We start from the raw sequence: 25889 nt of genomic DNA, 5'->3' as shown, positions 1-25889 counted from the left end.
TAATTTTGCAGATGAGATTCATTAGTAGGGTAATCAAACTAGTAATTTAAGTTTTAATCTTAAATTAGGGTCACGACCTTCGTGGTATTTGCAGCTTAAGTTTAATTTTTAATTGGTCTCTTTCAAGCTTAGTTTAATTTAACTTAATCTGATCATATCCATGGATAATTATATTTCTTTATTAACCGCATCAGAATCTCATAATCATATTCATATTCATATTCATATTCATTCATTCATTAACTATATACATGTAAATAATTTCTACCTAAAATACATTGACAAGAAATCACATCATTCATTACCTCTATTTAAGCCTTAATAGTAAATTTCAACCGAATCTCAAATATTAACCAAATTAAGAATGGTCCTATAACAAAACATACCAAATTTAATATAGTCCAACAATCAATAAGAGTATAATATATCGCATTAAACAATTCAAGATATGATACTATGATTTGTTGTTGTATACAATGTATTGAATTAGCCGCTGTTTGACATACAGTAGATGTATATTGTGATGATGATGATGATAAGGGGAAAAATCCACTATGAAATAAATAATTGGTTAATATCGATGTAAAAAATTGAATCGACATAGTAGATGATTTTGGTAACGTTGAAGATACTGCCAGATTAACTTCAAAAGTATCATTGATTAAAAGATTTATGATATTTATTAATACATCATTTCCAATTATAATCATTGAAATAGTAAAATTGATAATGAAACAATCATATAACCATATGAATCTAGTGAATATACTTATGAATTTATTCTTAACATTGAAAGTAGCATAAGTATCAATGAAATTTAATACTTCAAAGAATTTTATAAATATATCAATGGTGAAAGTAACTAATAATGCTAAGAATAAATGATCAAATTTAATTTGGAAACTTTGATTAGAGTTGAATGATGAAGTTGTGAATAAGATTGATGATGAATTCAATTTAAACGTTTGGGGTAATAATATCACTGAAGTTATTAACACAATGAAAAATATTCCTGAAAGCTTTTTGAAATATGATTTATGATAAAACTGAGGTAATAATGATGGAGCATAAACTTGATCAAAAGTTAAAGTAGATGAAGAAGATGATGATGATGAATGATCTTCTGGAGAATATTCAAATGTTACCGATACTTCATCTTTATTATTTGCTGCAGAATCATCATAATTTTCAATTTCTCTTATAAATTGTTGTTCATGATCAACTGCATAGATTGATGCAAAATATTCAATACATCTAGCCATCCCCATTGAAAATAAATGTATCAAAACCATAGAACCAATACTTAGTATGAAAATTTTCAAATCTTTGCCAAGATAAATAAAGTTTAAATCACTATAAAAGGATTCATTGATAAGAATATCAATGTTATTATTGGTCGAACCTGTTCTTGATGGTGATGAAACTTGTTTATGGTTCAAAAGATACGTCGATATCTGAAATAAATTGGGTATAATATGATTTATGACTATTACTGTGAGTAAATTCCAGATTACTAATATATTTAAACATTTTAACCCAAATTTAACATCTTCATTATCAGATTGAACATGTAGTTGATGATTTGAAGGACTTCGATTGATGAATGTTATGTATCGATAACAATAATAACCTATCACTAGCAAACTTGTTATTATCAGAAAATAATAATAAAATGGATCGGAGGAACTGGTTGAAGTGGTAGCATAAGCGCCAATAAATTTGATTATTTCGTCGTTATTAAGGTAATGACTGCCACTGTCCTTTATATGATCCGACATGACTTAACTTGACCTATGATGATGAATATATGATACTATGAAATGCTGAAACCCCAAATGGAAATGTTGTAAACTATGCCGAAAATGAAACCAAAGAACTTAAAAAACCTAGACTGGGTACGATTTAAACGACCACCTATACACTAAATCAGAACAACAAAGACCCTAATGGAAGAGAACTATTTAGTGGGAAAACAACTCTTATTTGAATAATTGAATTAATTATGAATAATAGTCCGATATCGACTAACTCTTACCCATTCAAACAATAGTTAAGAAGAAGAAGAAGAAGGGGTAATTCCATATTACTATAGTTTTACAAATTGTCACTAGTTTTAAATAATTTTTCAGCCGTTTATACCGTACCCCTCCTGCACACACTATTATCTGATTAAAAATTACTAATTGATATAATCTGCAAGTAATTAACCCTGAATATGACAGTATAATAATTAGTTACAATTAATGGGATCATGTAAAATAGATCATGATAATCAACCTGGATAAGTCTTGGCTACATCCGACTTTGTTTTATAGTTGAGTTATTATTTATACATCTCACTACACATTGTAACCAAACGGATCAAACGGTTTAATCGGCAAAACAGACATTTAAATTAAATGTTCCCCCATTCTATTTGAACCTTATTTTATCTCATCATATTTGCTGTCAATTATAACTGACATATCCGGATTACTCATAAGTATATAGTCATTCCATCAAAACTTATACTTTTGGTTAGTAGATGTTCATGACCTAACCTGTCATACTAGGATTTTTGCACCCCGAAACTTGACATGACACGACATTAATTTTCTATCACACGATGCTTCTCATAGACAACAACTACAACTTACAAGATATATAGTACGATCACCATATCTAACTGATGATAATTATAATAATAATAATAATAAGGGGTTATATATATTCTTTATATAATCGATTTCTAAACGCTTAAATCAAACACCATCATTTTAAATAAACAATAATAAATCATATTTAATAAGACTGATTTAGAGATTCGACATCAAAAGATTTTAGACAAAGGTGTTAAATGGTTAAAATAAAAAGAACGAGATTTATATATATATATATAAAAGACTATAAACAAAATAAAGTTTAAAAAATGTAAAAATATTATAAGGTTCTTTTGTTTAAATTGTATTTATGTTTTTTCAGTTTCAAAATTTTATTTTTCAATCAATAATAACAAATTACTTAACAAATTAATGGAATTAACTTGCTTATAATTTATCATAATATTCAGTATAATCTGGAACTTCAGCCTTTAAACCTGATCTTTCTCTCTTTTCCTTAACAACGGCACCTGGTTTAGTGGCTGGGTCAGTGACATCACCACTTAAGATTTGCCAATGATCAAAGATCATTTGTGGGAAAGCTTGACCACCAGTAGCTTGTCTTAATTCACCACTGAAACCAAAAGATTCATTAACTGGTAAGTAAGCTTTAACAGTGAATAATGGAGTACCTGGTCTTTGTTCTTCAGAAATAACTTGACCTCTCTTTTTATTTAAAACAGAGTAAATACCACCAATAGCATTTTCTGGACATTGAATTTCAACTAAGAAAATTGGTTCTTGGATAGCTGGTTTAGCTAATAACATAGAAGCATAGGTAACTCTTCTCATGGTTGGAATAATTTGACCCCCACCTCTGTGAATAGCATCAGCATGTAAGGTAACATCTAAAATGTTAACTCTTAAAGCTCTAACATTTTCACCTAAAACTGGACCTTCTTTGGTAGCCCATTGGAAAGCAGCAACAACAGAATCTTTAATTTCGGATAAATATTGAACAGCTTTAGTTTGATCAACAACAACATTTGGACCGGTACCATCTGGACCGAAACACCAAATCTTTCTAGCATCAACAACATCCCATCCGTAATCATCAGCTAATTTTCTAGCTCTGGTCTTAACATCTTCTTTGATATCAATCTTACCAGATTCAATACCTAAAGCAACTTCTTCAGATAATGGTTCAGCTTTAACATAAATTCTGTTATGCTTGTTTGGAGATTTAGATAAAGCAACCATGGAAGATTCTTCTTCAACAGTTTCTCTATAAGCAACAATTGGTGGAGAAATTCTTAATGGAACACCAGCATGATCATTTTCTAAATCTTGTAAACAAATTTCTAAATGTAATTCACCAGTACCAGCAACAATATGTTCACCAGATTCAGACATAGAACAAACAACACATGGATCAGATTTAGATAATCTCTTTAAACCTTCAACTAATTTTGGTAAATCATTAGCATTCTTAACTTCAACAGCAACTTGCACAACTGGAGAAACAGAGAATTTCATAACTTTCATGTTAGCAGAGTTTTCATTAGTAGTAATAGTACCAGATTTTAATAAAAATTGATCAATACCAACTAAACCAACAATGTTACCAGCTGGACAATCATCAATTTGTTCAACAAATCTTCCCATCATTAAAACGGTTCTTTGAATAGATTTAAGGAATAAATCTTCTTTTCTACCAACAACATAGTTTGGACCTTGAATTCTAACCTTTTGACCGGATTTAACAGTACCAGCGAAAACACGACCAAAAGCGTAGAATCTACCTTTATCAGAGGTTGGGACCATCTTGGAAATATACAACATTAAGTCAGCCTTAGGGTCACAGTTCTTAATGGCAATAGCTGAAGCATCATCAGCTGGACCTTCATATAAAGTATCAGCTCTGTAAAATTGAGCAGTAACTGGAGATGGTAAATGAATAATAATCATTTCTAATAAAGCATCAGCAGCTGGTAAGAATTTTCTCATAACAACCTTTAATAAAGCTTTACCTTCTAAATCTTTTTCATCACCCTTTAAGTTAATTTCTAATTTTTCTAATAAGGTTGGAATTTCATCTTTTTTGAAGTTCATAACAGCAGCAAAGATTCTAAAGATTGGATCTAAAACGAACATATTGAAAGCTCTTTCTAAAGTTTTACCATCAGCATCTTTATCTTTGTTAGACCATTTTTTAGTTTTTGGATTGAAATAAGAATCTCCCCATAATCTTTCCATCATCTTAATTCTATCAACACCGAATTTTTTAGAATATCTGGTAGCAAATTGTCTAACAGTAAAAGCCCAACCATGTAAACCGGAACCGAAAGCAACGGTACCTTTTTCTGGGTAAACTTGAGCATCACCTAAAACTTCATCAACATAAGTGGCAATGATAACATTAACAGATTCCACAGTTCTAGCAAAAGATTGATATAAATCTTCTTTAGTAACTTGTAATTCTAATAAAGCTCTATCAACCTTGTTAACAATAACAACTGGTTTAATTCTTTCAGCTAAAGCTTGTCTTAAGACGGTTTCAGTTTGGACACAGACACCTTCAACACAATCAACAACAACTAAAGCACCATCAGTAACTCTTAAAGCAGCAGTAACTTCGGAAGAGAAATCAACGTGACCTGGGGAATCAATTAAATTGATTAAAAATTCATTACCAACAGTTTTTTGTTTAATTTCCTTGACATCATCATCAGCCATGGCAGCATATAAAGAAATAGCGGTAGATTTAATAGTAATACCTCTTTCTTGTTCATCTTTTCTGGTATCAGTGAATCTAGCTTCACCAGCTTTGGCAGCAGAAATAATACCAGCTCTTTGAACTAAAGAATCGGTTAAAGTAGATTTACCATGATCGACGTGAGCAATGACGGACATGTTACGAACATTAGTAACGACATCCATCAAGGCACGGATTTGTTCAATAGTGAAAGCAACTAAAAAGATTAAAAGTTAGTATTTTAACATTCACATTGAAATTTGATTTCACAAAATAGTAATCCATCATTGACAAACCATAGTCTCCAATCAATTATATGATCCCATATGATGAATCCAATCCATTCTGATCTGATGGTTTTCAAATCTTGTTAATTGCCATCCTGTCAACTGATTGCCTTTGTCAGCCAAAGGGCCCACCCACCCAGCAAAAAAAAAAAAAAAAAATTTTTTGTTTGTCCGCTGTCTCACTAATGTCATGAAATTTTTATATATTACAATTGGGGGAACATGGAATAAAAGGACAACGAATGGGGATAAAAGACTATGATGACAATGTAGATACTAGGTGATTGATACCATATCAGTACATACCCATTTTGAATTAATTTAATTGGTGTTGAACGTAATCTTGCTAAAAAAAGAAGAAGAGGAAAAAGGAGCAAAAAGAAAGAGTAAAATTTTTTTTTTATTTCAATTTTATCCATTCAGAAAATTTGAGACACTCTCACTCTCACTGTCACTGAGACTTTAGTTAGTTAGTGACAGTAGTAGTTAGTGGAAACACTTTTTTTTTGTGTACTTTGTTCAGCACGAGGGGATGAGTTAAAGGTCAAACTACTATAACTACATCTAAATGCTACCAATGGACAAGGTTAACTTATAGTAAATGCTATATCGATTGATCTCAATAGAGTATAGTCGTACTATGACATCTTTTCATCATTATGATATGGAGTTTATTCAGTTCCAATCCACTTTGGTATAATGAAGTATCATCATCACTATGACAAAAAGGTGACGACGACATTTCTTTCGGTATACGTAACAATTTTAAAGGGTAATTTTGAGCCTGGTCCTTAAATTACAGTGCGATGCAGTTACCCGGAATCTCTTGATGTTTAAATTTTGAATCAGCTGTTACTAATTTTACCTTCTCCCTCCACCTACAATTATTCTGATTATATAATATATATTTAAAATCAAATGACCATGAATTATATAGATCGCTCCTCTCATTCATTTTTCATTGAAGAGAGAGATATAATTTGATTTATACTATGATTCACCAAACTGTATAGATATATATATCTTGGTTCATAGACATTGGAAATGCTCATCAGATCAAAACAATAAAATGACGTACTGCATATAAATACGATCTTAAAAGTACGACATTTCTTTATTATTACGTCGTCGTTCATTCAAATCTTCTTCATCTTCTTAAAACAGTTACAGTTTTAATTCTCCACTTTTAAAAGATGATATAGTTTGTGGGGGGGACACCCATATTTAACTATCATTTTATATAATGAATATTATGATTATATGAATTATTTGACTTATGTGATTCATTGTATTTTATTAATACTAGAATACATCTTACTATATAAAGTAAATTTTAGTGTACATCTCTATACATCTTTTGGATAGACTTTACCAAATAGGAAATATTTATCAGTGAATCACGTGAACCATATCTCCTGACTTCGCACGTGACTTTTCCGGAGTCAAAATTTATATGACAAAATAATTATCAAACAGGAAGAAGAAGAAGAATAAGAAGAGGAAATAAAAAAATGTTTTTTTTCAATATTGCAACTAAATATCTATCAATCATAATCATACATATATACTTCAAATGTCATTGAATATAACGGTATTGATCTCAGGATCAGGAACTAACTTACAAGCTTTAATTGATGCTGAAAAATCCCACCTTTTAAAAGGTACCATAACTCAAGTAATATCATCCAATGAATCAGCCTTTGGAATAACTAGAGCTCAAAATGCTCATATAAAGTTAATTAAAAGTCATACTTTAAAATCTTATTATAAAGGTATACCTAAAGATCAAACTGAACAACGTCAAGCTAAACGTGAACAATTCAATTTGGATTTAGCTAATTTATTAATCTATGGTAATATTAATGGTACGAAATCAAATGATGATGATTATAAAAAACCAGATTTAATCGTATGTGCTGGTTGGATGTTGATTTTATCCCCTACTGTATTGATACCCTTAGAAAAGGAAGGAATAACCATTATTAATTTACATCCCGCTTTACCTGGTGCATTTGAAGGTACTCATGCCATTGATCGTGCTTGGAAAGCAGGTCAAGATGGAGAAATTTCAAAAGGTGGAGTTATGATTCATCGAGTTATAACTGAAGTTGATAAAGGTGATCCGGTATTAGTTAAAGAAATTGATCTTATTAAATCAGATACTTTGGAACAATATGAAGATAAAGTTCATAAAGTTGAACATGTAGCTATTGTTGAAGGAACTAATATAATCTTACAAGAATTATTAAATAAGAAGAATTAGATAGTAGTAAATAGCTTAATATACACAATTGCATTACAAATTGATTATAATCATTTCTAAAATTTAAAGTTAATGTTTATAAAATTTAAATATTTAAAGAATCAAGATATATTGGAAATATAGAAAAATAGTATCAATGATTATACTAAAATTATAAGTTTGAGATAACTTTTTCAGTGAAATGAGAAGTTGAAGCGGTACCCTTTAAATCACCAGTTCTGTTTTCTGGACCAGAAGCAATAGTCTTTAAAACAGCTTTTTCAATTCTATCAGCATCTTCATTTAAGGACATATGTCTTAACATCATACATGAAGATAATAATAAAGCAGTTGGATTAGCTAACCCTTTACCAGCAATATCTGGAGCAGAACCATGAACAGCTTCGAAAATAGAAACTTTGTTACCCATATTACCAGATGGAGTTAAACCTAAACCACCAATTAAACCGGATGATAAATCAGACATAATATCACCATATAAATTTGGCATAACCATAACCACATCTTTATAATCATTTGGATCAAGAGTTAATTTTAATGAAGTATTATCTAATAATTCAAAAGATAATTTAACATCAGGATATTCTTTAGCGATTTCTTTAGCAGTATTAACGAATAATCCATCAGATAATTTCATAATTGAAGCTTTATGAACCACTAAAATATGAGGTTTATTAATGGATTTAGCATATTCAAAACCATATCTAATAACTTTTTCAGAAGCTGGTCTAGTAATTAATTTAATAGATTGAACCACACCTGGAACAATAGTATGTTCAATACCAGAATATTCCCCTTCAGTATTTTCTCTAATTAAAACAGTATCAACATTTTCATAAGGAGTATCATAACCAACAATTGATTTACATGGACGAACATTGGCAAATAAGTTGAAGGCTCTTCTTAAAGTTAAATTCATAGAAGTATGACCTTTACCAACTGGGGTAGCTAATGGACCTTTTAAAGCTACTAAATTCTTATTAACGGAATCAACAGCTTGTTGAGGTAAAGTAGTTTTACCATCAATTAATAAAGGAGTAACATCAACTGGTTCCCATTCAATTGGAACTTTGGCAGCAGCGTAGATATCTTTAACGGCTTGAGAGATTTCAACACCAATACCATCACCTTCAATTAAAGTGACAGTATATTTACCATTGGCATTTTTTTTACCGGTGAATTGACCAGCGATATAACTTCTAGTGAATCTTGGAACAATTGGAGATGATCTGTGAGCTAATTGTCTATACATTGTGGATGGGATGGAATGGGATATATATGCTAGATGATTGATTATATATATAGATGATGATAATAAAATATATATAAAACAAGAACAATTGAATGAAGAAGATCAATTAATTTATTGAAATTTTTTTGAGTTTCTTTTTTCCCTTTCCCATTTCCCAAGTTTAATTAATGGAAGTGATGGTGGTTGATCAGAAAACTTAAGGAGTGAAAACGAGACACACAGTGAGAGCTAAGGAGACAGAGACACTAATAGATCAGAAATTTTAGTGAGAGATGTCGTTAAACATCACTTACCGAGATAAAAATGTCGTCTGTCATATATATTGATCGGTGGTAGTTATACGTAATAATCGGTTTACATTGAATGAAGTCGATTTGGGCCAATTAAATGTCTGGAAATTGATGTCGGTTCCGACTGTTTTTGTCTGATAAATTTTGATTGATGAGAAATGTCGTTTTTATTCCATCCTTTTTAAAAAATACCTCATCAATCAATGACGGACTTTTTTTGTATTTGATGGTATCGAATTAATTTTGGTTAAATACACTCCGAATACCGACATTATCCACAAAATCATACTTATATTTAGATCATGTGATTTGTCATGTGATTTATAGTAGTTAAAATAATTAATGAAATTGGTTCCATATATGAAGCCCATATTATTAAGTTTACTTGGTTAAAATGTATTGATATAGCATTAGTATCTACGAAATTATACTCATTAAGTATTTTAAGCGATTTGAAGTTAACTTTATTTAGTTGAAAGTTGAAGATGATTTTTGCAAAAATACTTAAAGTAATTATATTATCGAGGATGACTTCAATCATTTATTAATCTTTCATTATTACTAATGCTAAATGTTCCAACTTAATGTACGAGAAATATTCATACTCCCTCCAAATGAACTTTATAGTCCCTCTGTCTATGATATTTACTGGTGGAAAGTGAAAAATCGCAGCCAAATTTTTTTACTTGGGCAAAATCGCGTATGATCTATCATGAAAAATTTCTAAATCAAACCTGTTTTTAACAACTTCAAAGTTAATCTAAATAATCCAAATTCCATCAACAACATCATAGTGATGATAACTATACCGTCTCTCAATTGGAGAGCCTTATTCTTCATTTCAATAGGATTACGATTCTTCTTCGCTTTATCGAACTCATATATTCATCCTGATGAACATTTCCAATCATTAGAAGTCTTAACTAATAAAATCTTAGGCTTCTCCACCACCATTCCATGGGAATTCACATCAGATTCTCCAGCAAGAAGTCTTGGTCCATTATATTTGTTCTATGGCCCTTTACTATACTTTATCAAATTAACTTCATTACAATTCACTCCATTACAGATCTGGTATTTGATCAGACTTCAGAATGTTATAATTGGTTGGCTTATAACTGATTTTTGTTTACATCGTTTATTACCTACTAAACCAGAAAGAGTTAAGGCAATATTCTTTACACTGACGTCTTATATTACTTTAGTTTATCAATCTCATTTATTTTCAAATAGTCTTGAGACTTACTTGTTATTAATAAGTATCTTAATCATTGATAATTTACGATCAACAATTGAATCAAATCCTCAATCTGATCAAGAAAAAGCAGAGAATGCAAAGATAAAAGTAAATCAATTATTCTGGTTAGGTGTGATTATATCAATTGGAATATTCAATAGGGTCACATTTCCTGCATTTTTGATCTTACCATCATTGTTCATCTTACAATATATATGGATTCATAAACTTTCAATCATTATCCTCGCTATTGGGTTTATCATCCCAACCATATTATTTATTATCATCGATACTTTATCATTTAATACCAGCCTTGAAATAACTGATTTAACTTCATTAGACCCATCTCAATACGTCATAACGCCAATTAATAATTTACTCTATAATGCAAACTATGATAATTTATCCCAACATGGAATTCATCCCTTGTATAATCATATAATCATCAATTTACCTCAGATATTAGGACCATCAGGATTGTTATTCTTATTTTTCAACCGCCAATACTGGAAAACAACACCTTTTTTAAGTATCATTAGTGGAATCATTACCCTTTCATTAATACCTCATCAAGAATTAAGATTTTTAATCCCTATTATTCCATTAGCTTGTTCATGTTTTAATCTTTATGCCTTCAGTAATGAGACAACTACTAAACCAAATTGGAAATCATCATTATTGATTAATTCTTGGTATCTTTTCAATATCATCATGGCTATAATTATGGGTGTGTATCATCAAGGTGGGATTGTGCCAGCATTAGATTACTTCCACACATCTAGCATCGCTACACCATCAACTGTTAATGACCAATACATCCAAATTTGGTGGAGAACATATTCACCACCAACTTGGTTCTTAGGTGATACCAATGAAGATTTACAAACTATAACTTTAAACGATGAGAATTTCAAACAAGGTTATAATCTTGATGAAAATAAATCAAAAGTGGTATTCGATACTATGGGAATTGAATATGAATACTTACTTGAATTGATTAATCAATTGAAATCCAACGACATACCAAAATCAATCTATTTAATCACCCCAACTGCTACATTCAATTATAAGCATTTATCATCGGATAATGAATATAAATTAGTGTGGGATTATCATTATCATTTGGATATGGATCATTTAGATTTCAATGATTTAAATAGTTTAGTCCCAGGATTAGGTATATATGAATTAGTTTAGTTTAGTTTAGTTCTACAAATGATTTTTTGATAATATCAAAAAAAAATTAATGTACATTATAATAATTATAAATCTCTTTATTCACTTATAGAAATCGAATTTATCATGTTCAGTACCAGTCTTAACTTGAGAAGTATAAGCTTCTTCCAAATCACTTTGTAAAATCATATATCTATTTTTTCTAACTGCTCTTAACCCAGCTTCTTGCATAATGGCGGCGATGACAGCTCCTGATAATGGATCATTTCTAAGGATTAAAGAATCTAAATCAGCTTCTGGAGCTAAAGACATTTTAGATGCAATAGTGGAAAAGATTAATCTTCTTTCTCTTCTATCTTTCAAATTTGGAAATTCAATTTTTCTATCCAATCTACCTGGTCTTAATAAAGCTGGATCTAAAGTATCAGCTCTATTAGTAGCCATTATAACTTTAACAGTTGAATTTTGATCAAACCCATCCATTTGATTTAATAATTCTAATAAAATTCTTTGAACTTCTCTATCAGCCCCAGTTTGAGCATCAAATCTTTTAGTTGCAATAGCATCAATTTCATCTATAAAAATAATAGCAGGACTATTTTCTCTAGCTAATCTGAAAACATCTCTAACCATTCTTGGACCTTCACCTAAATATTTTTGAACAAATTCTGAACCATTTATTCTTATAAATGAAGCAGTAGTGGAATTGGCTACAGCTTTAACTAACATAGTCTTTCCGGTACCTGGTGGACCATATAATAAAACCCCTCTTGGTGGATCAATACCAATTTGAGAATATAAATCACCTTGAGTTAATGGTAATTCAACAGCTTCTCTTATTTCTTGTTTTTGCATATCTAAACCACCGACATCAGCATATGTCACATCGGGTTTTTGATCATCACCAACGATGGAAATAGATGAATCAGCTTCAGGTGGTAATATATCCACTAAAGCATTGGAATGACGATGTAATGCAACAGATGAAGAAGGTTTTAATAATTCTCGATCTAAAGTGGATAATATTCTAACCACATAATTTGAACCAGTAGTGGATGAAACAATCCCAGTATTTTCATCAATAGGTTCTAAGAATTGTCCAATCACTAATGGAACTGATTTAATTCTTTTAACTTCTTCTTGAGCCCTTACTAATTCACGTTTTAAATGACGTTGTTCATCTTTAATATAATCTTCTTGTAATAATAATAATTCTAATTCCTTTTCTAATTTCTTTAATTTTAAATATACATCACCATTTTCATCTGATTGATTTGATTTATTAGCTTTGGAATTGTTGAATGCTGATATACTTGCATCATAAACAACAGGATCTTCCAACATGATTGATTAATTGGTTGATATTGGCGGGTATGATTGATGGGATTTTGTTATGAGGACAAACTGTAAGTATTCAAATATGGGATGACTCTGGTATATGTATGATTGATAGAATAGGGATTACGAATCGACTATTTGATATGTGTGGTTGATACTTGCTAACTAAACTTTATCGATAGTTACCAAATTGAGTGGCAATTGAAAAAATCGACTTTTGAACAACCGCACACGACCATATCTTATGTGCAGGAAAATGTAATGCTACCATATAAAAGTTATAAGATTCTAAATGTCTATTTATAAATAATCTATTTAAAATATAAAGTAATTAAACTTCCAATCCCACAACCAATTAAGATAGCTATGGTTGAGAATATTTCAAATTCTAACTTGTTGATTGATAAGGTTTGGATTTGAGGAGAAATGAATGTATCATAATTTTGTTTAATTTTATCAATGATGGTATTCCAAGTAGTACCAAGGAATACTAATGACGTATGATTATGCTTCGGTTGTTGTTCTTGTTCCTGTTGTTGTTGAGTTTTAGTTTCATCTATAGTTGTTACGACTCCTTGATCAACTTTATCTGTAATATCCAGCTTTATATTCTCAACCAATGGAATTAACACTTGTTGTTCCTTCTCAGGAACAGCTTCTAATAATTGAATAACTTTAGCTTCAAATGCCGCTACTAATCTTTTCCGTTTCCAAGGTTCAACGAAAAACGTTGCGATTATAAAAAGCAATAAATTGATTCCCATTAAAATCCATGTTCCCCAAGTTGATGCTCGTCTAATTTTATCAGACCAAATTTGTTCTTCATGATATCTAGTTAAGATCAGTTGAGTTAATTTCAATTGGATAGAATCAACTTTCTTTTCCACTTCATTTAATTTAGCTTCTGTTTCAGATTCATATTGTTCATTAACATGATCATTTCGATATAATTCAGTAAATCGTTCTAAATCATTTGAAGACCAATTATGTTTCCTAGTTAATAATTCATTCACTTCTCTCTGCAGAGTTGATCGACGTTGAATAGCTTCAGTATAAGCCACCTTCTTATGTCTAACATCATCTCTTGCTTCTTTTAATTCTGCTTCTAAATCATCAATCGATTTTTTTAAGGTATCAATAGATGAATAACCAGTAACATCATTTAAAGCTTTTGTAGCAGTAAAGATCGTTTCTTGAATTGAATCTAAATATTTCTCTAACTGCTTAGATAAATGACTTCTTCTTCCTTCTTTATCAGATGGCAAGTTTCGGATTTCTCGATGAATTGATTCATTTATCGATTTAACAATATTATTCTCATTATCACTATCATTATTTTGCATAGCTTGTGCTAGTATGGATGATTGGAAATGACTATTGTTAGGAAGGACATTACTTTCAACGTTATCAGATGACTTGTTTACATCAACTGTAGTCTCTATAACAACGGCACCATCTTTTGATTGGTTTACAGATTCCTTTTCTTTCTTTGCTTTTGCTGCTGCTTCTTCTTCTTCTTCTCGTTGTTGTTTCTCCTGCTCTCGTTTCTTCTTAGCCACAGCTTCTGTTCCAAAATTGGTAGATTCAATGATTTCTCTTAACTTTGGATCATCAATCTTGATATTATTGTTAGTACTATTCGCTGTTGATGTTGTTTTGGTGCTAGGTGATTTTGAAGATGATGATTGAAACCGAGGTCGAGGCCGAACTATAATGGATGATATTGATTGATAGTATATATTTGAGTTATACGTGCGGGATAACGTCAACCTTATCGGTATTCTCTTATACATTGTCGTTCCCCACAACTATTACCCCGTATTATCTTGTTGAAATGTTGTTATATATATGAACATAGTAAATTTTGTTGGAGTGATATTTGTGAGTGTGGGAAAAAAAGAGATCGGAATTTTAAACAGCCCGACAGTCGGGAAATTTCACTACAGTTGCAAAATACTATAAATTATAACCACAGAACGATACTACTGATCATATGATTGAAGTATCATTCTATATATTTAATTGATAGAATTCGAAATACGCTAAATAACAAAAACAGACTGACATCAAAAGAAAACAAATCGTTAACTAACAAAACAAACATTTATTTATTAGAAGTTTGTGTCAACCAATTTCTTAGATAATTTGAAATCATCAGCTTCAACATAATCCAAAACAATAATACCAACCCCTTTAGTAAAGGTTTCTTCGATATTACCTTTAATCATGGCACTTGAAATTTGTTGTGGCCAACATGCATGATCAAAGAAATTTGAAGCCGAGGTGAAATTGACGAATAACTTATTATCATTGCCAGAAGTATAATCTTTAGCTTTTGAAGCTAAATCCTTAACATATTGGATCTTGGTAGGGATATCATCTTCTTTATTAACTTCACAAAAATCTTGAACTACAAATGCTCCACGATCATCATCAGTAGTATTATACGTCCAACTTGAAGCTTCAAATCCAAATTCATTTCTTCTATCTTGATTATTAACTCCAAATCTTCTAAAGAGACATACTTTACCTCTAGCTTCTCCTACGCTTGGAATATCAGTACCTAAATACCATTTATCTTTATTTGGATTGACATAATGATCCCAAATGAAATTTGGAAATTCATCATTGGGATTATCCCAATCATTAGACCCTTCTTGCTTCAAGGATACAATAACGGTTTCAGATGGATTATTTTGCACAAATTTATAAACTTCATCCAATGCATCAGCCAATTGTAATGGGAAAGGAATTCTAACTGGGAATTGACCATGAATAACCTGTAATAAAGCGTTTTTCTTATCACCTATCAATTGTCTACCAGCTCTGATATCTAAGAAACGAACCCCATTTTCTAATTGTTTCGTGATGGAGGCACCTTGACATTGAACGGATGGTAAAGCAGTATGAGATGCGGCAGCGTTATGGGTTCCTGGAATGGATAATTTAGATAATTTTGTATCGTCACTGACGTCTTTTAACCAAGTTTTATAATCGACCATAATTGAAAATTTGAATAGATAATGAATAAGAAGGAAGAAAAGAAAGCAATTGATTTATAAATAGGTTTTTCAAACTTGAAATTTTAAATAGTGGAGTTGGGTGGTGGTGGTAGTGGGTAGTTGCAGATGAGTCGTCGCAAATATTGTTCTAAGCCATTATACAGGAACCCTTCCTAATTCGGAATAATCGTTTAAAATTAATGTTCCTGAAAATTTCACTTCCATTGCTACCCTCCGATTCCACTTCCTATTGGATTATTTACACGATAATGTGCTATTACGTTTGCTTGGTTTATTGTTAATAAATAAGTTTATTTTTACGTTCTATATAATCTATATAAAATATTTTCTCTACTTTTGTCTACATAAACTTCTATATTTCTTAAGTGAAATTATCCCATACATCTTGAACAGAATTATATCCTTTAGTTTCAGGTACGTAATACCAAATAGCAAATAAGTATCCGATACTATTAACCAAGAAAATAAAGAAAACGGATCCACCAATTGAATTTTGTAATATGGGGAATCCAAATGCAATTAAAATATTAGCTAACCAATTTGTACTTGTACCTACTGATTGAGCGATTGAAACTACTTCATGACCTGATAATTCTGAGATCATAAGGAATGGAATTGGACCTAATCCGATTGAAAATCCAATGATGAATCCAAAACAAGCAGTGATGACAGCTACATCATATTGATTTATAATCCCTACTCCAATCACCAATGAACAAATACTACATATAAAGATTGATAATAAGATCAAGGGTCTTCTTCCTAATCTATCAATCAAGGGAGAAATAGCAATGGCACTGAGAACATTAACGAATGAGAATGAACATGATAAGATTAATACTTGATCACCATCTGTTTCATGATGATTTCCAAATAAATCATTAAGGATTTTAACTCCATAATAGGTGATGGCATTCATACCCACTAATTGTTGAGCTGTCATTAATAAAATAACAGCGACGAATTGATTTCTATATTTTTTTGAAAACATGAATTCTCTAGTGGTGACGGTTGATGGATCAATTGAACCTTTTCTAGCCATGGCGGTTGATCTTGAATTATTATTATTTCTTTGGTTAACTAAGGGTAAAATTAATGAATCATAACTATCACTTTCTGATAATAAAGCAGAAGTATCATCAACCGATTCTGATTTTCTATTCTGTTCATTGATGGATAATTGTCTCCAATGATTGATTTCATAATGGACAGTTGATTTATCTGATCTTAAACCATGTAAGATATTAGTAGCTGATTTCACATCATGACCTTGCATAATCATCCATTTTGGAGATTCTGATACCGTGAATAAAGTTAAGAATTGAATTAATCCTAATCCTGTGGCACATAAAAATATAAATCTCCATTGTTGATCATTGGAAAAGAAATAACTTATAATTTGAGATAAGAAAATCCCAATAGTAACAGCTAATTGTAATAAAGAACCTAATAAACCACGATGATTGATAGGAGTTAATTCATTGATTAATATTGGGGACATGATTAATGATGAACCAGCAGCAAATCCATTGATGAATCTACCTACATTAACCAGAATTTGATTATTTGCTAAAGTCATAATTAATGATCCTAAAATATACCCTAATGAGCTTACTAAACACATATATTTTCTACCAAATTTTTGACTAATGGAAGTGGCACCAAGGATTATGGAAGATATTAAACCACCAATAGTGAACATAGTAGTGATTAAAGCTACACCTTCTTGAGTCATGGGTATACATTGTTTATAACCATGATGAGACCAGAAAGTATCATTATAATCAGGATAAGGACCTGGTTTATGGAAATTACAAGCAAGGATATCTTCAGGAGCATTTAATTCCGCTAAATGGAATCCAAATTGTAAAGTACTTAAACAAATGATGGTAGTTGACCAACCTAATTGGAAAGTTACCAGATGATGTTTATCTAAAAAGTTATGTATAGAAGTTGGTGTATGCATGATGAAATTTTTCACTGATAAAGTGAGTTTGATCTGGTGATGATATGGATAAGTTGGGTGATGATATGAAAGGAAATAGTTATTTGATGTAATTTATAACAAGGTTAAGCTTTAAGAATATGAACTATATATATAATAACTTAACAAATCAAGGGATAAACTCGGTTGTTGTTGTGTTGTTGTATACTTGCTGTAACAAGGTGTAAAAAATCTGATCTGAAAAAATAATTTCTTTTTGATTTCTTCTGATAAGAAGAACAATCTGTTCTATACACGCAAAAGAAAAAGAAGAACGCGATAAAAATTTCCATTTCCATTTCCATTTCCATTTAGTTATAATTATACTTAAGTATATATAGTTATGAATAATTATACTTATGATAATACTATTACTGACCAGTTCAAATTGATACACAAGAATGGAATCTAATAGCAATAAAGTTTAAGATTGACATAAGATAAGATAAGACATTGCTTCTATCTTGTAAAACCGGCCCTCCTTAGATCAAAATAGGACCCCTTCTATGCTTCGTTGCAGATTGGTGACGTGGAGACAATAGCCAATCGAAATAACAATAAAGTGTAAGGTACTATCAATTACAAAAAGGAGTAATCAAACCGGGTTCCCGGTAGGTTATAATTGCTGCAAAATAATTGTTTTCTATTAATTCTCGGAATTCACCGACATGGTTCTATTTTATTCCATTGGAACCTCTTTCTTTGTTTAATTTTAGCCCTAAAACCAATCACATGACACGGCACATGATCATATTTTAAGCAATAGACCTATTCCCATTATATAATTATACATTATAAAGATAACACTACTTGATGGCTTAGGATTAATACTAATTAATAGAACAATAGTTATACTTATTTACAAAATTGCGCTTATTTCTTAACTTCAACTCTAGCTTATTATAATTATATATAGTTTTACTTATGATATCATTAAAGTGCATGTTTTCTCCTCTATGCATTGTAACTATGTCTATATTATATCTGTACCTGTTCAAGTTAAAGTATATAGAGTAACAACCTCTCTTGGCCAAACTAATTAATGACGCGGTCTCTATTTATTGTTAATGGTTTACTCTGATCTGTTCAATTGAATATGTAACTAAGTAATTTACATATATAATTAGGGTAGTTTCAACCGTTTCTCCATCTGTTGTTTTTCAATTTCAATTCACCAAATATCTAGTCATAATGGCACTTTCTTTACAACTGGGTTCACTATATAGAGCTGGTTACAAATATCTCTCAAATTACAGTTGTGGCACTACCATTGGTGTATTCCCCGATGTAAATTATGATACAATGGTTGATATTTATCTCTGTGGAATCTTAGAAGGAAGATATTGGGCCCAGAATTTATTTACGGGTAAAACATCAAAACAGAAATCAACTATGATACCTACTTTACTTCCATCAGGGGAATCTTCATCTCCACCACAAGAATCAACAACAACCACCCTAACTGATTTACAAGTTGCTACATTAACCTCTTTAGCACAGTATCCTGTCCTAACATTAGCTCCCGATAAAATTTACGCATTAAGAGTAAACTGTGGTGATGTGATGGCTTATCTTGGTAATTCAGTGGAAAATGCTATCCTTAATGCATATTATTGTGGGATTAAAGAGGGACAGTATGAAGTATTAAGTTATTTCCCCAATTATGTTTCCAATGCTACTACTAATTATTCAAATATAACTAAATTTGCATGGGTTTTAATTTTCGCAACTATTTTATATCTGATAATTTCCATCCCTATTTAATTTACATTACTCCCATTGCTATACATTCATTGGTGTTCACATATCTTTTCTGTACATTTACTTATTCTATTACTCAATTTCTGCATTATTACTATTACTAACAATATAACATTTAAACTTATTATATAAGAAATACATCGGAACCAAACTATCAACTCCGCTAAATTCAACATAAATATCAGCCTATACACATAATTATAAAAGCATTTAAATAAATATCCCACTTATCCACATTTTCACATATAGCTTAAATTTTGAAGTTATTAAAAAAGCGTTATCATTGTTAATCAAGACAAACTAATCTTAACCACTTAATTAATAGGATTATCATTCAAGGTATATCGTCGCCCTCTAATTTTTTTGTGCTTATAATCGCTCGTGCAAATTTAATTGGGGGCAGACAGTTTAATTTTGGCACGGCATCATAATTGATAAAGACGCTAACCATAATAGTTTAGACTTACATATGTATATAATTAAGTAACTACTTCTATGTAAGTAATTATATATATATATAAAGGTTAAATCCTACTTCTTCGCTTAATTTTATTTCTTCAATTGGCTTATCAGTCATTCCACTTTCAACTTTCAATTTAATACCGATCAACTCATAATGAATTCTTATCAACTGGGTTCAGTAATCTTGGCCGGTAACATCAACTTTCCAGACTACAGTTGCGGAGCTACAGTTGGGGTATTCCCAGATGTAACTTATGATGCCATGGTAGACGTTTACCTTTGTGGGATATTAGAAGGAAGATATTGGGCAGAAAATTATTATACTGGAAAAACATCAAAACAGAAATCAACTGCTACCCAAACATCAGGTCAATCTTCAACTACAACTCAAATATCACAATTTGAATCTGATTCAGATGGATTATTAACGTCGACAGCAGAATCTCCTGTAATTACATTAGCTCCTGGTCAAATTGAAGGATTCAAATTCGGGGATCTATATGTTGGGAGTTCAGTAGACAATAGCAGCATTGGTACAGCTTATTTAGCAGGGATTACTCAAGGTCAATATGAAGTATTAGGTTATATTCCAAATTTTGTTACCAATAATGCTACTAGTAATCATTCAAACATCAGTAAATTTGGGTGGTTATTAGTTATCGCAACAATTTTATACCTGATTATTTCTATTCCAATTTAATCTGTATCATTTATAGTTATAATTTGTATATTATTTTATTTCAACTTAGTTGATGTATTCACTCATCTAGAAACAATTAACCAATTCTATAAATACAGATATCAATGTAAGATAATTAATCAATTATAATTAAATGTAAGGATAACTCCAAATTATGGCTTAGTGAAATAATATTTATACGAAATTGCGCTTTTACTGGGTTAATTAAATTTATTTCATTTAATGAATGATATCATTCACATTCTATGGTCATCGAAGTGTTAAGGCCTTCAACCTAACATGATAGGAAAACTTGAACCAACTCCTTAATTTTTGAATTATTAATTAATTTAATTTAATTTAATTTAATTTAGCATCATATGGAAAACGTTTTCGTGAAATGCCAAGATAATTTGATCGTCTTTTTTATTTAATTATGCAACTCTTATCCACTTTCTATCAAAACTTAATTCTGAGAGGGATTTTAACTGCTAAATTTAAAATGTATCGAAGTTTACTCTTTCTTCTATATATAAAATTTGGCATGCCTTTAAAAGGTACAAACCTAGTTGAGGCTGAACTTTGCCTGTATGTCTGTAATTAGACTAAGTTAAATATGATGATAATTTAAATATATATAACTAGGTCCCTTCCTCGAGGTAATATACAACTATTTCAATTCACCAACTATCTACTCGCAATGGCCCTGCCTTTACAACTGGGTTCAGCTTATGTGGCTGGTAACGCAGATTATCCAAATTTCAGCTGCGGAGCAACAATGGGAGAATTCCCCGATGTGGACTATGATACTATGGTGAATGTCTACCTTTGTGGGATATTAGAAGGAAGATATTGGGCTCAAGATTTATTCACTGGAAAAACATCAAAACAGAAATCAACTGCTACCCAAACTTCAGGTCAATCTTCATTGGGATCTTCAACTACAACTGAAATATTAGAAACGAATTCACAAGGTACATTAACTTCAACTGCTCAATTTCCTGAATATACATTAGCTCCAGGTCAATTTGAAGCATTAAACTTCAGATGTGGTCCCAATTTTGGTTATGGTGGTATGTCTGTGGATAATACTACCATCAGTAACACTTATTATTGTGGAATTCTGGAAGGTCAATACGAAATATTAGGTTATGTTCCAAATCATGTTTCAAATGCTACTAAAAACATGTCAAATATAAGTAAATTTGCATGGGTATTGATATTCGCAAGTATTTTATATCTGATTGTTTCTATCCCAATTTAATCTTCATTACTAACATTATTATATATTTTCTTTTTATATATATTTATAATCATCAGCGTCAACAATGACGTTTCGTTCAATACATACTTCAATGAATTTCTTCGTTACGATATTTGGAATCTTTGATATTTTTGAACCTTCATCAAATTTAACATTCTCACTTATCGATTTTGAAATATCATTAATCGTAGATTTAATCCTGTCATCGGAGCCATCATCTTCATCTTGATAAGCTATGATGAATGAACTTTGTAAATAATCTTCACTTATCTCACCTCCATATTTCTCGATTCTGTTGCGTAATTTCTCAACCCCTTTGCCATTACCTACAACACAACATTTAATATCATTAAATAAGAAACATTTCGGAATCTCGATTCCCAACTCTGTTAAATCCAATTTAAAGTCTAATTTCGCCATTCTCAACTCTTGATCACTCAATAATCCAAATAACTTTGAACTCAAATCAATCTCCTTATGAATGATAAAACTATCACCGAATTGATCTTGCTTAGACATGAACTTGGCCAAATTCTTCGATTTAAAGATAAACATCGGTTCAAGAGGGATGATTTGTTGATGATTGATGCATTCAAATAACCAATTGGGTCTGGTTAAATCATACCCTTTTTCAAAATATACTTGACATGAAGGTAAATCCTTCTCGGTGATGATTATTATGGGTAATCTGGGATAAGTAGGATTATCAATTGATGTAAGGATAGTTCCACCATATTTCTTAACGAGGATGATTAATTCATCACGAGTTATACGATCTCCATTGGGGTTTAGTTTATCACTTACGATTATGAATTGGAATGATTTGAATAAATCTGATTCAACTTTAATTCGTTTGGTTTCAACTCCATTAAATGAATCTTGTTGAAGTTGTTTTCGACGCTTTTTATTAGCAAATTGAGATTTCTCAATATCTTTCCCATAATATGCTTTAATCTTTTGATATTCTTCAAGGGTACAACAATCATGAATCGATTTATCATCTCTTATACTTCGACAATATAAATTATGCAAGGTTGATCCCGCCGCATAAGTATATTCACTCGTATTATCAATTGATCTGGCTTTGATTTCAAGAACGAGAGAATCCCGAGGGTGAATCCATTCAATCGGTTTTTTGGATCCGAATTTAATTATATTAGGAGGTGGTTGTGATGTTTTTGAAAATTTGATCCATTTCCCATGGGTGATTCTTTCAATCTTATCATATTCTTCATTAGTGAATCCATTCCCAACCGTACAAAAGGAATAAAATGATTGATCGGATGTATTCTTCAATCCACACATAAATGCATCTTTTATACCCGGGATTCTTCCTATAATAGTCAAATCTAAATTCTCTCCAAACTTTTCCAAATATTCCGGCTTGATTTTAATCCAATGAGGATTCCTCTCTCCAGGGAAATATTTCGACTGAACATGTTTAATCATGATCCCTTCACTTCGAACACTTATAACTTGTTTAATTGAATTTTGTATCTCTTCGGGAGTATACCCTATTTTGAATGGTAAAACTTCAAATCTATGGGGGACAGGGTTTATGATTTGCGTTAAGATATTTTTCCGAAAGAATAATGGATGATTCGTTAGATTCATCCCATTAATATGTAACACGTCGAATATTAAAAAGAATGGATAACTTGATTGTTGTTCATATTGATCAATAGTAGTGTATTGTCTTACTGATTCTTGAATAGCAGAAGATTTAAGCGTTCCAAAGGGTAAGATTGCATTTCGTTTAAAATCCCATGCTACCATTTCACCATCTAAAATTATAGAATCAATCTTAGAGGGGAATGCTTGATTTAAATATTTCGTTAATGATCCAAATTCAAAATTCTCACCATAAAGAAAGGAATAATCTTTTAATCTTCTCGAATAAAATTTAAAATATTTACCTTGTTTATGTAACACCATTCTATCACCATCCATTTTCTCTTCCATATAAAACTCCCCTTTTTTAAGTTCCAACTTATCAAATAATGATTGGAATTTATCATCCATGGGGATATTCATCGACATATCATTGATTAATTTTGAATAATCCTGAAGTAATTTGAATGATAATTGAGGTCGGAATTTATACATTGGTTGAACATTCAATTGAGGAGGAGTCAAGACGATATTCTCATCAGTAAGGTAATTGAACGTTTTTTGAAGATTATTACAAATCCGGAATAATTCCCAGGCTTGAGGATGCCAACTTTCGAATAGTACATGTTCAAATCGAGTCAAAATTGATTTCTTTAATAAAATATGAAGGAACCATCTCACTTCCGGGATGGAAAGTTTATCCAATAAAGGTTTCATGATTTCGATTTGTTCATGAGATTTCTTTGCTACATTTAATAAATCTAATTTATCATTAATATCACTAATGGAGAACTTATCATCATCCAGATTGAATTCTAGTTGTCTACGATTAGCTATAATTCTTGAAATTCTCAAGGGTAAATCACGTAAATTATTAACATCAGTAGTGAATCTCTTTGTGGTATGGAACGCGTGTTTCCAATGGAATAAAACTTGATAATCTTCGGATTCCTTAGGGATATTATACATTTTAATAATCAATCTGGCTAATGTTATATCCTTAATGAAATATAATCGACCTGATTTATCGGGAAAGATTAATTTTGAAATAGGGAAGAAATCATGACCGATATGAAGTTTGAAATTAGTGATGAATTGAGTTATGATATGGATTTTCTTTTCGGTCATATTCAGAAACAGTCCTAAATTCTGTTTGAAGTTAGCTCCTTCTAATTTAATGAATAATTCATCAACTAAGAATTTATAAGTTGGTTCTTGGTAATTAGTTGGAGTGGAGACATTATCCAAATAGGAGTTAATGGGTGTAGAAGTATTAGTCATGATTCAATCATCTTCTATCCATCCTCTTTTACCAATTTGATTGATTGATTGATCCAATTCGATTCAATTGATGATATTGTTGCAAATGGATTGTAAGTGAAAACTGGAGTTGTAAATAGATTTGTAAAACGAAGTTAACGCGATTTGATCTAATTTGAGCCAATATACACGACCTTGCTAAATTTGAAACACTGATACTTTCTTGAATAATTAAAGACTGAAACATAACGATTAGAAAGAGGCTATGACAATCAATGAATACGATAAGTTAGATTACGTCAATCCATTATTTACAATATAACTAATGTTTGAAAGGGGGTGAGGTGAGATTGGGAAGTGGAATTGGAATTGGGCTATGACAAGGTATAAGGCTAAGAAAATGAGAAATTAGAAATAAGACTGTAAGAAAGTATAAACTTCTTATAAACTAATTAAAAATGGTTTAATATATTCAATTAATATGAAGTAATCAATCACACTACATTAATGAGACTTATATATTGACTTAAGTTGAATCAAACTCGTTTAAGATATGTCAAGAAATCTATTTTTGGTATACAATAAGGAAGTTTGTCCCTTACTATTTTTAAACGAGGGTGTGGGAGCGTAGAAACTGTACTGTGTATAGTTAAGAGATATGACGTAAT

The 25889-nt window shown here is 30.8% G+C and overlaps 12 protein-coding genes across 12 annotated transcripts; 4 read left to right on the top strand and 8 right to left on the bottom strand. All coding sequences in view use genetic code 12, as the record gives it.

Moving 5' to 3' along the window:
- Window positions 1-311: 311 nt before the first annotated feature.
- On the bottom strand, window positions 312-1778 carry DFJ63DRAFT_311788 (uncharacterized protein; the record flags this gene model as incomplete). The annotated part of the gene is made up of 1 exon (XM_064905840.1): window positions 312-1778. The coding sequence occupies one exon, from the start codon at window positions 1776-1778 to the stop codon at window positions 312-314; it is 1467 nt and encodes a 488-aa protein (XP_064763788.1).
- A 1248-nt stretch (window positions 1779-3026) lies between these two features.
- On the bottom strand, window positions 3027-5519 carry EFT2 (elongation factor 2; the record flags this gene model as incomplete). The annotated part of the gene is made up of 1 exon (XM_064907401.1): window positions 3027-5519. The coding sequence occupies one exon, from the start codon at window positions 5517-5519 to the stop codon at window positions 3027-3029; it is 2493 nt and encodes an 830-aa protein (XP_064763787.1).
- A 1675-nt stretch (window positions 5520-7194) lies between these two features.
- Window positions 7195-7884, top strand: ADE8 (phosphoribosylglycinamide formyltransferase; the record flags this gene model as incomplete). Its single annotated transcript, XM_064905839.1, has 1 exon — window positions 7195-7884. One exon carries the CDS (start codon window positions 7195-7197, stop codon window positions 7882-7884), a length of 690 nt encoding a protein of 229 aa, XP_064763786.1.
- Window positions 7885-8035: 151 nt separating this feature from the next.
- IDH2 (isocitrate dehydrogenase (NAD(+))) lies at window positions 8036-9136 on the bottom strand (the record flags this gene model as incomplete). Its single annotated transcript, XM_064904863.1, has 1 exon — window positions 8036-9136. One exon carries the CDS (start codon window positions 9134-9136, stop codon window positions 8036-8038), a length of 1101 nt encoding a protein of 366 aa, XP_064763785.1.
- Window positions 9137-10222: 1086 nt separating this feature from the next.
- Window positions 10223-11860, top strand: SMP3 (glycosylphosphatidylinositol-alpha 1,2 mannosyltransferase; the record flags this gene model as incomplete). Its single annotated transcript, XM_064904879.1, has 1 exon — window positions 10223-11860. One exon carries the CDS (start codon window positions 10223-10225, stop codon window positions 11858-11860), a length of 1638 nt encoding a protein of 545 aa, XP_064763784.1.
- Window positions 11861-11941: 81 nt separating this feature from the next.
- Window positions 11942-13183, bottom strand: PR26 (proteasome regulatory particle base subunit; the record flags this gene model as incomplete). The annotated part of the gene is made up of 1 exon (XM_064907400.1): window positions 11942-13183. One exon carries the CDS (start codon window positions 13181-13183, stop codon window positions 11942-11944), a length of 1242 nt encoding a protein of 413 aa, XP_064763783.1.
- A 51-nt stretch (window positions 13184-13234) lies between these two features.
- On the bottom strand, window positions 13235-15146 carry SHE9 (She9p). The gene has a single exon (XM_064909124.1). The coding sequence runs from the start codon at window positions 14968-14970 to the stop codon at window positions 13489-13491; it is 1482 nt and encodes a 493-aa protein (XP_064763782.1). The 5' UTR covers window positions 14971-15146; the 3' UTR covers window positions 13235-13488.
- Window position 15147: 1 nt separating this feature from the next.
- On the bottom strand, window positions 15148-16484 carry DFJ63DRAFT_71501 (phosphatidylinositol-specific phospholipase C). Its single transcript, XM_064909111.1, has one exon. It carries the CDS (start codon window positions 16177-16179, stop codon window positions 15289-15291), a length of 891 nt encoding a protein of 296 aa, XP_064763781.1. The 5' UTR covers window positions 16180-16484; the 3' UTR covers window positions 15148-15288.
- Window positions 16470-18465, bottom strand: HGT20 (Hgt20p). Its single transcript, XM_064906860.1, has one exon. It carries the CDS (start codon window positions 18164-18166, stop codon window positions 16562-16564), a length of 1605 nt encoding a protein of 534 aa, XP_064763780.1. The 5' UTR covers window positions 18167-18465; the 3' UTR covers window positions 16470-16561.
- Window positions 18466-20561: 2096 nt separating this feature from the next.
- Window positions 20562-21107, top strand: DFJ63DRAFT_311778 (uncharacterized protein; the record flags this gene model as incomplete). Its single annotated transcript, XM_064905838.1, has 1 exon — window positions 20562-21107. The coding sequence occupies one exon, from the start codon at window positions 20562-20564 to the stop codon at window positions 21105-21107; it is 546 nt and encodes a 181-aa protein (XP_064763779.1).
- Window positions 21108-21786: 679 nt separating this feature from the next.
- On the top strand, window positions 21787-22350 carry DFJ63DRAFT_334042 (uncharacterized protein; the record flags this gene model as incomplete). Its single annotated transcript, XM_064907960.1, has 1 exon — window positions 21787-22350. One exon carries the CDS (start codon window positions 21787-21789, stop codon window positions 22348-22350), a length of 564 nt encoding a protein of 187 aa, XP_064763778.1.
- Window positions 22351-22383: 33 nt separating this feature from the next.
- LIG4 (DNA ligase (ATP)) lies at window positions 22384-25242 on the bottom strand (the record flags this gene model as incomplete). The annotated part of the gene is made up of 1 exon (XM_064905837.1): window positions 22384-25242. The coding sequence occupies one exon, from the start codon at window positions 25240-25242 to the stop codon at window positions 22384-22386; it is 2859 nt and encodes a 952-aa protein (XP_064763777.1).
- Window positions 25243-25889: the final 647 nt, after the last annotated feature.

Source organism: Scheffersomyces coipomensis, assembly GCF_036884675.1.
Source record: "Scheffersomyces coipomensis strain NRRL Y-17651 chromosome Unknown DFJ63scaffold_2, whole genome shotgun sequence".
Taxonomy (NCBI): Eukaryota; Fungi; Ascomycota; class Pichiomycetes; order Serinales; family Debaryomycetaceae; genus Scheffersomyces; species Scheffersomyces coipomensis.
Note: the sequence above shows the minus strand (reverse complement) of the source record. Positions and strands in the feature narration are given on the sequence as shown.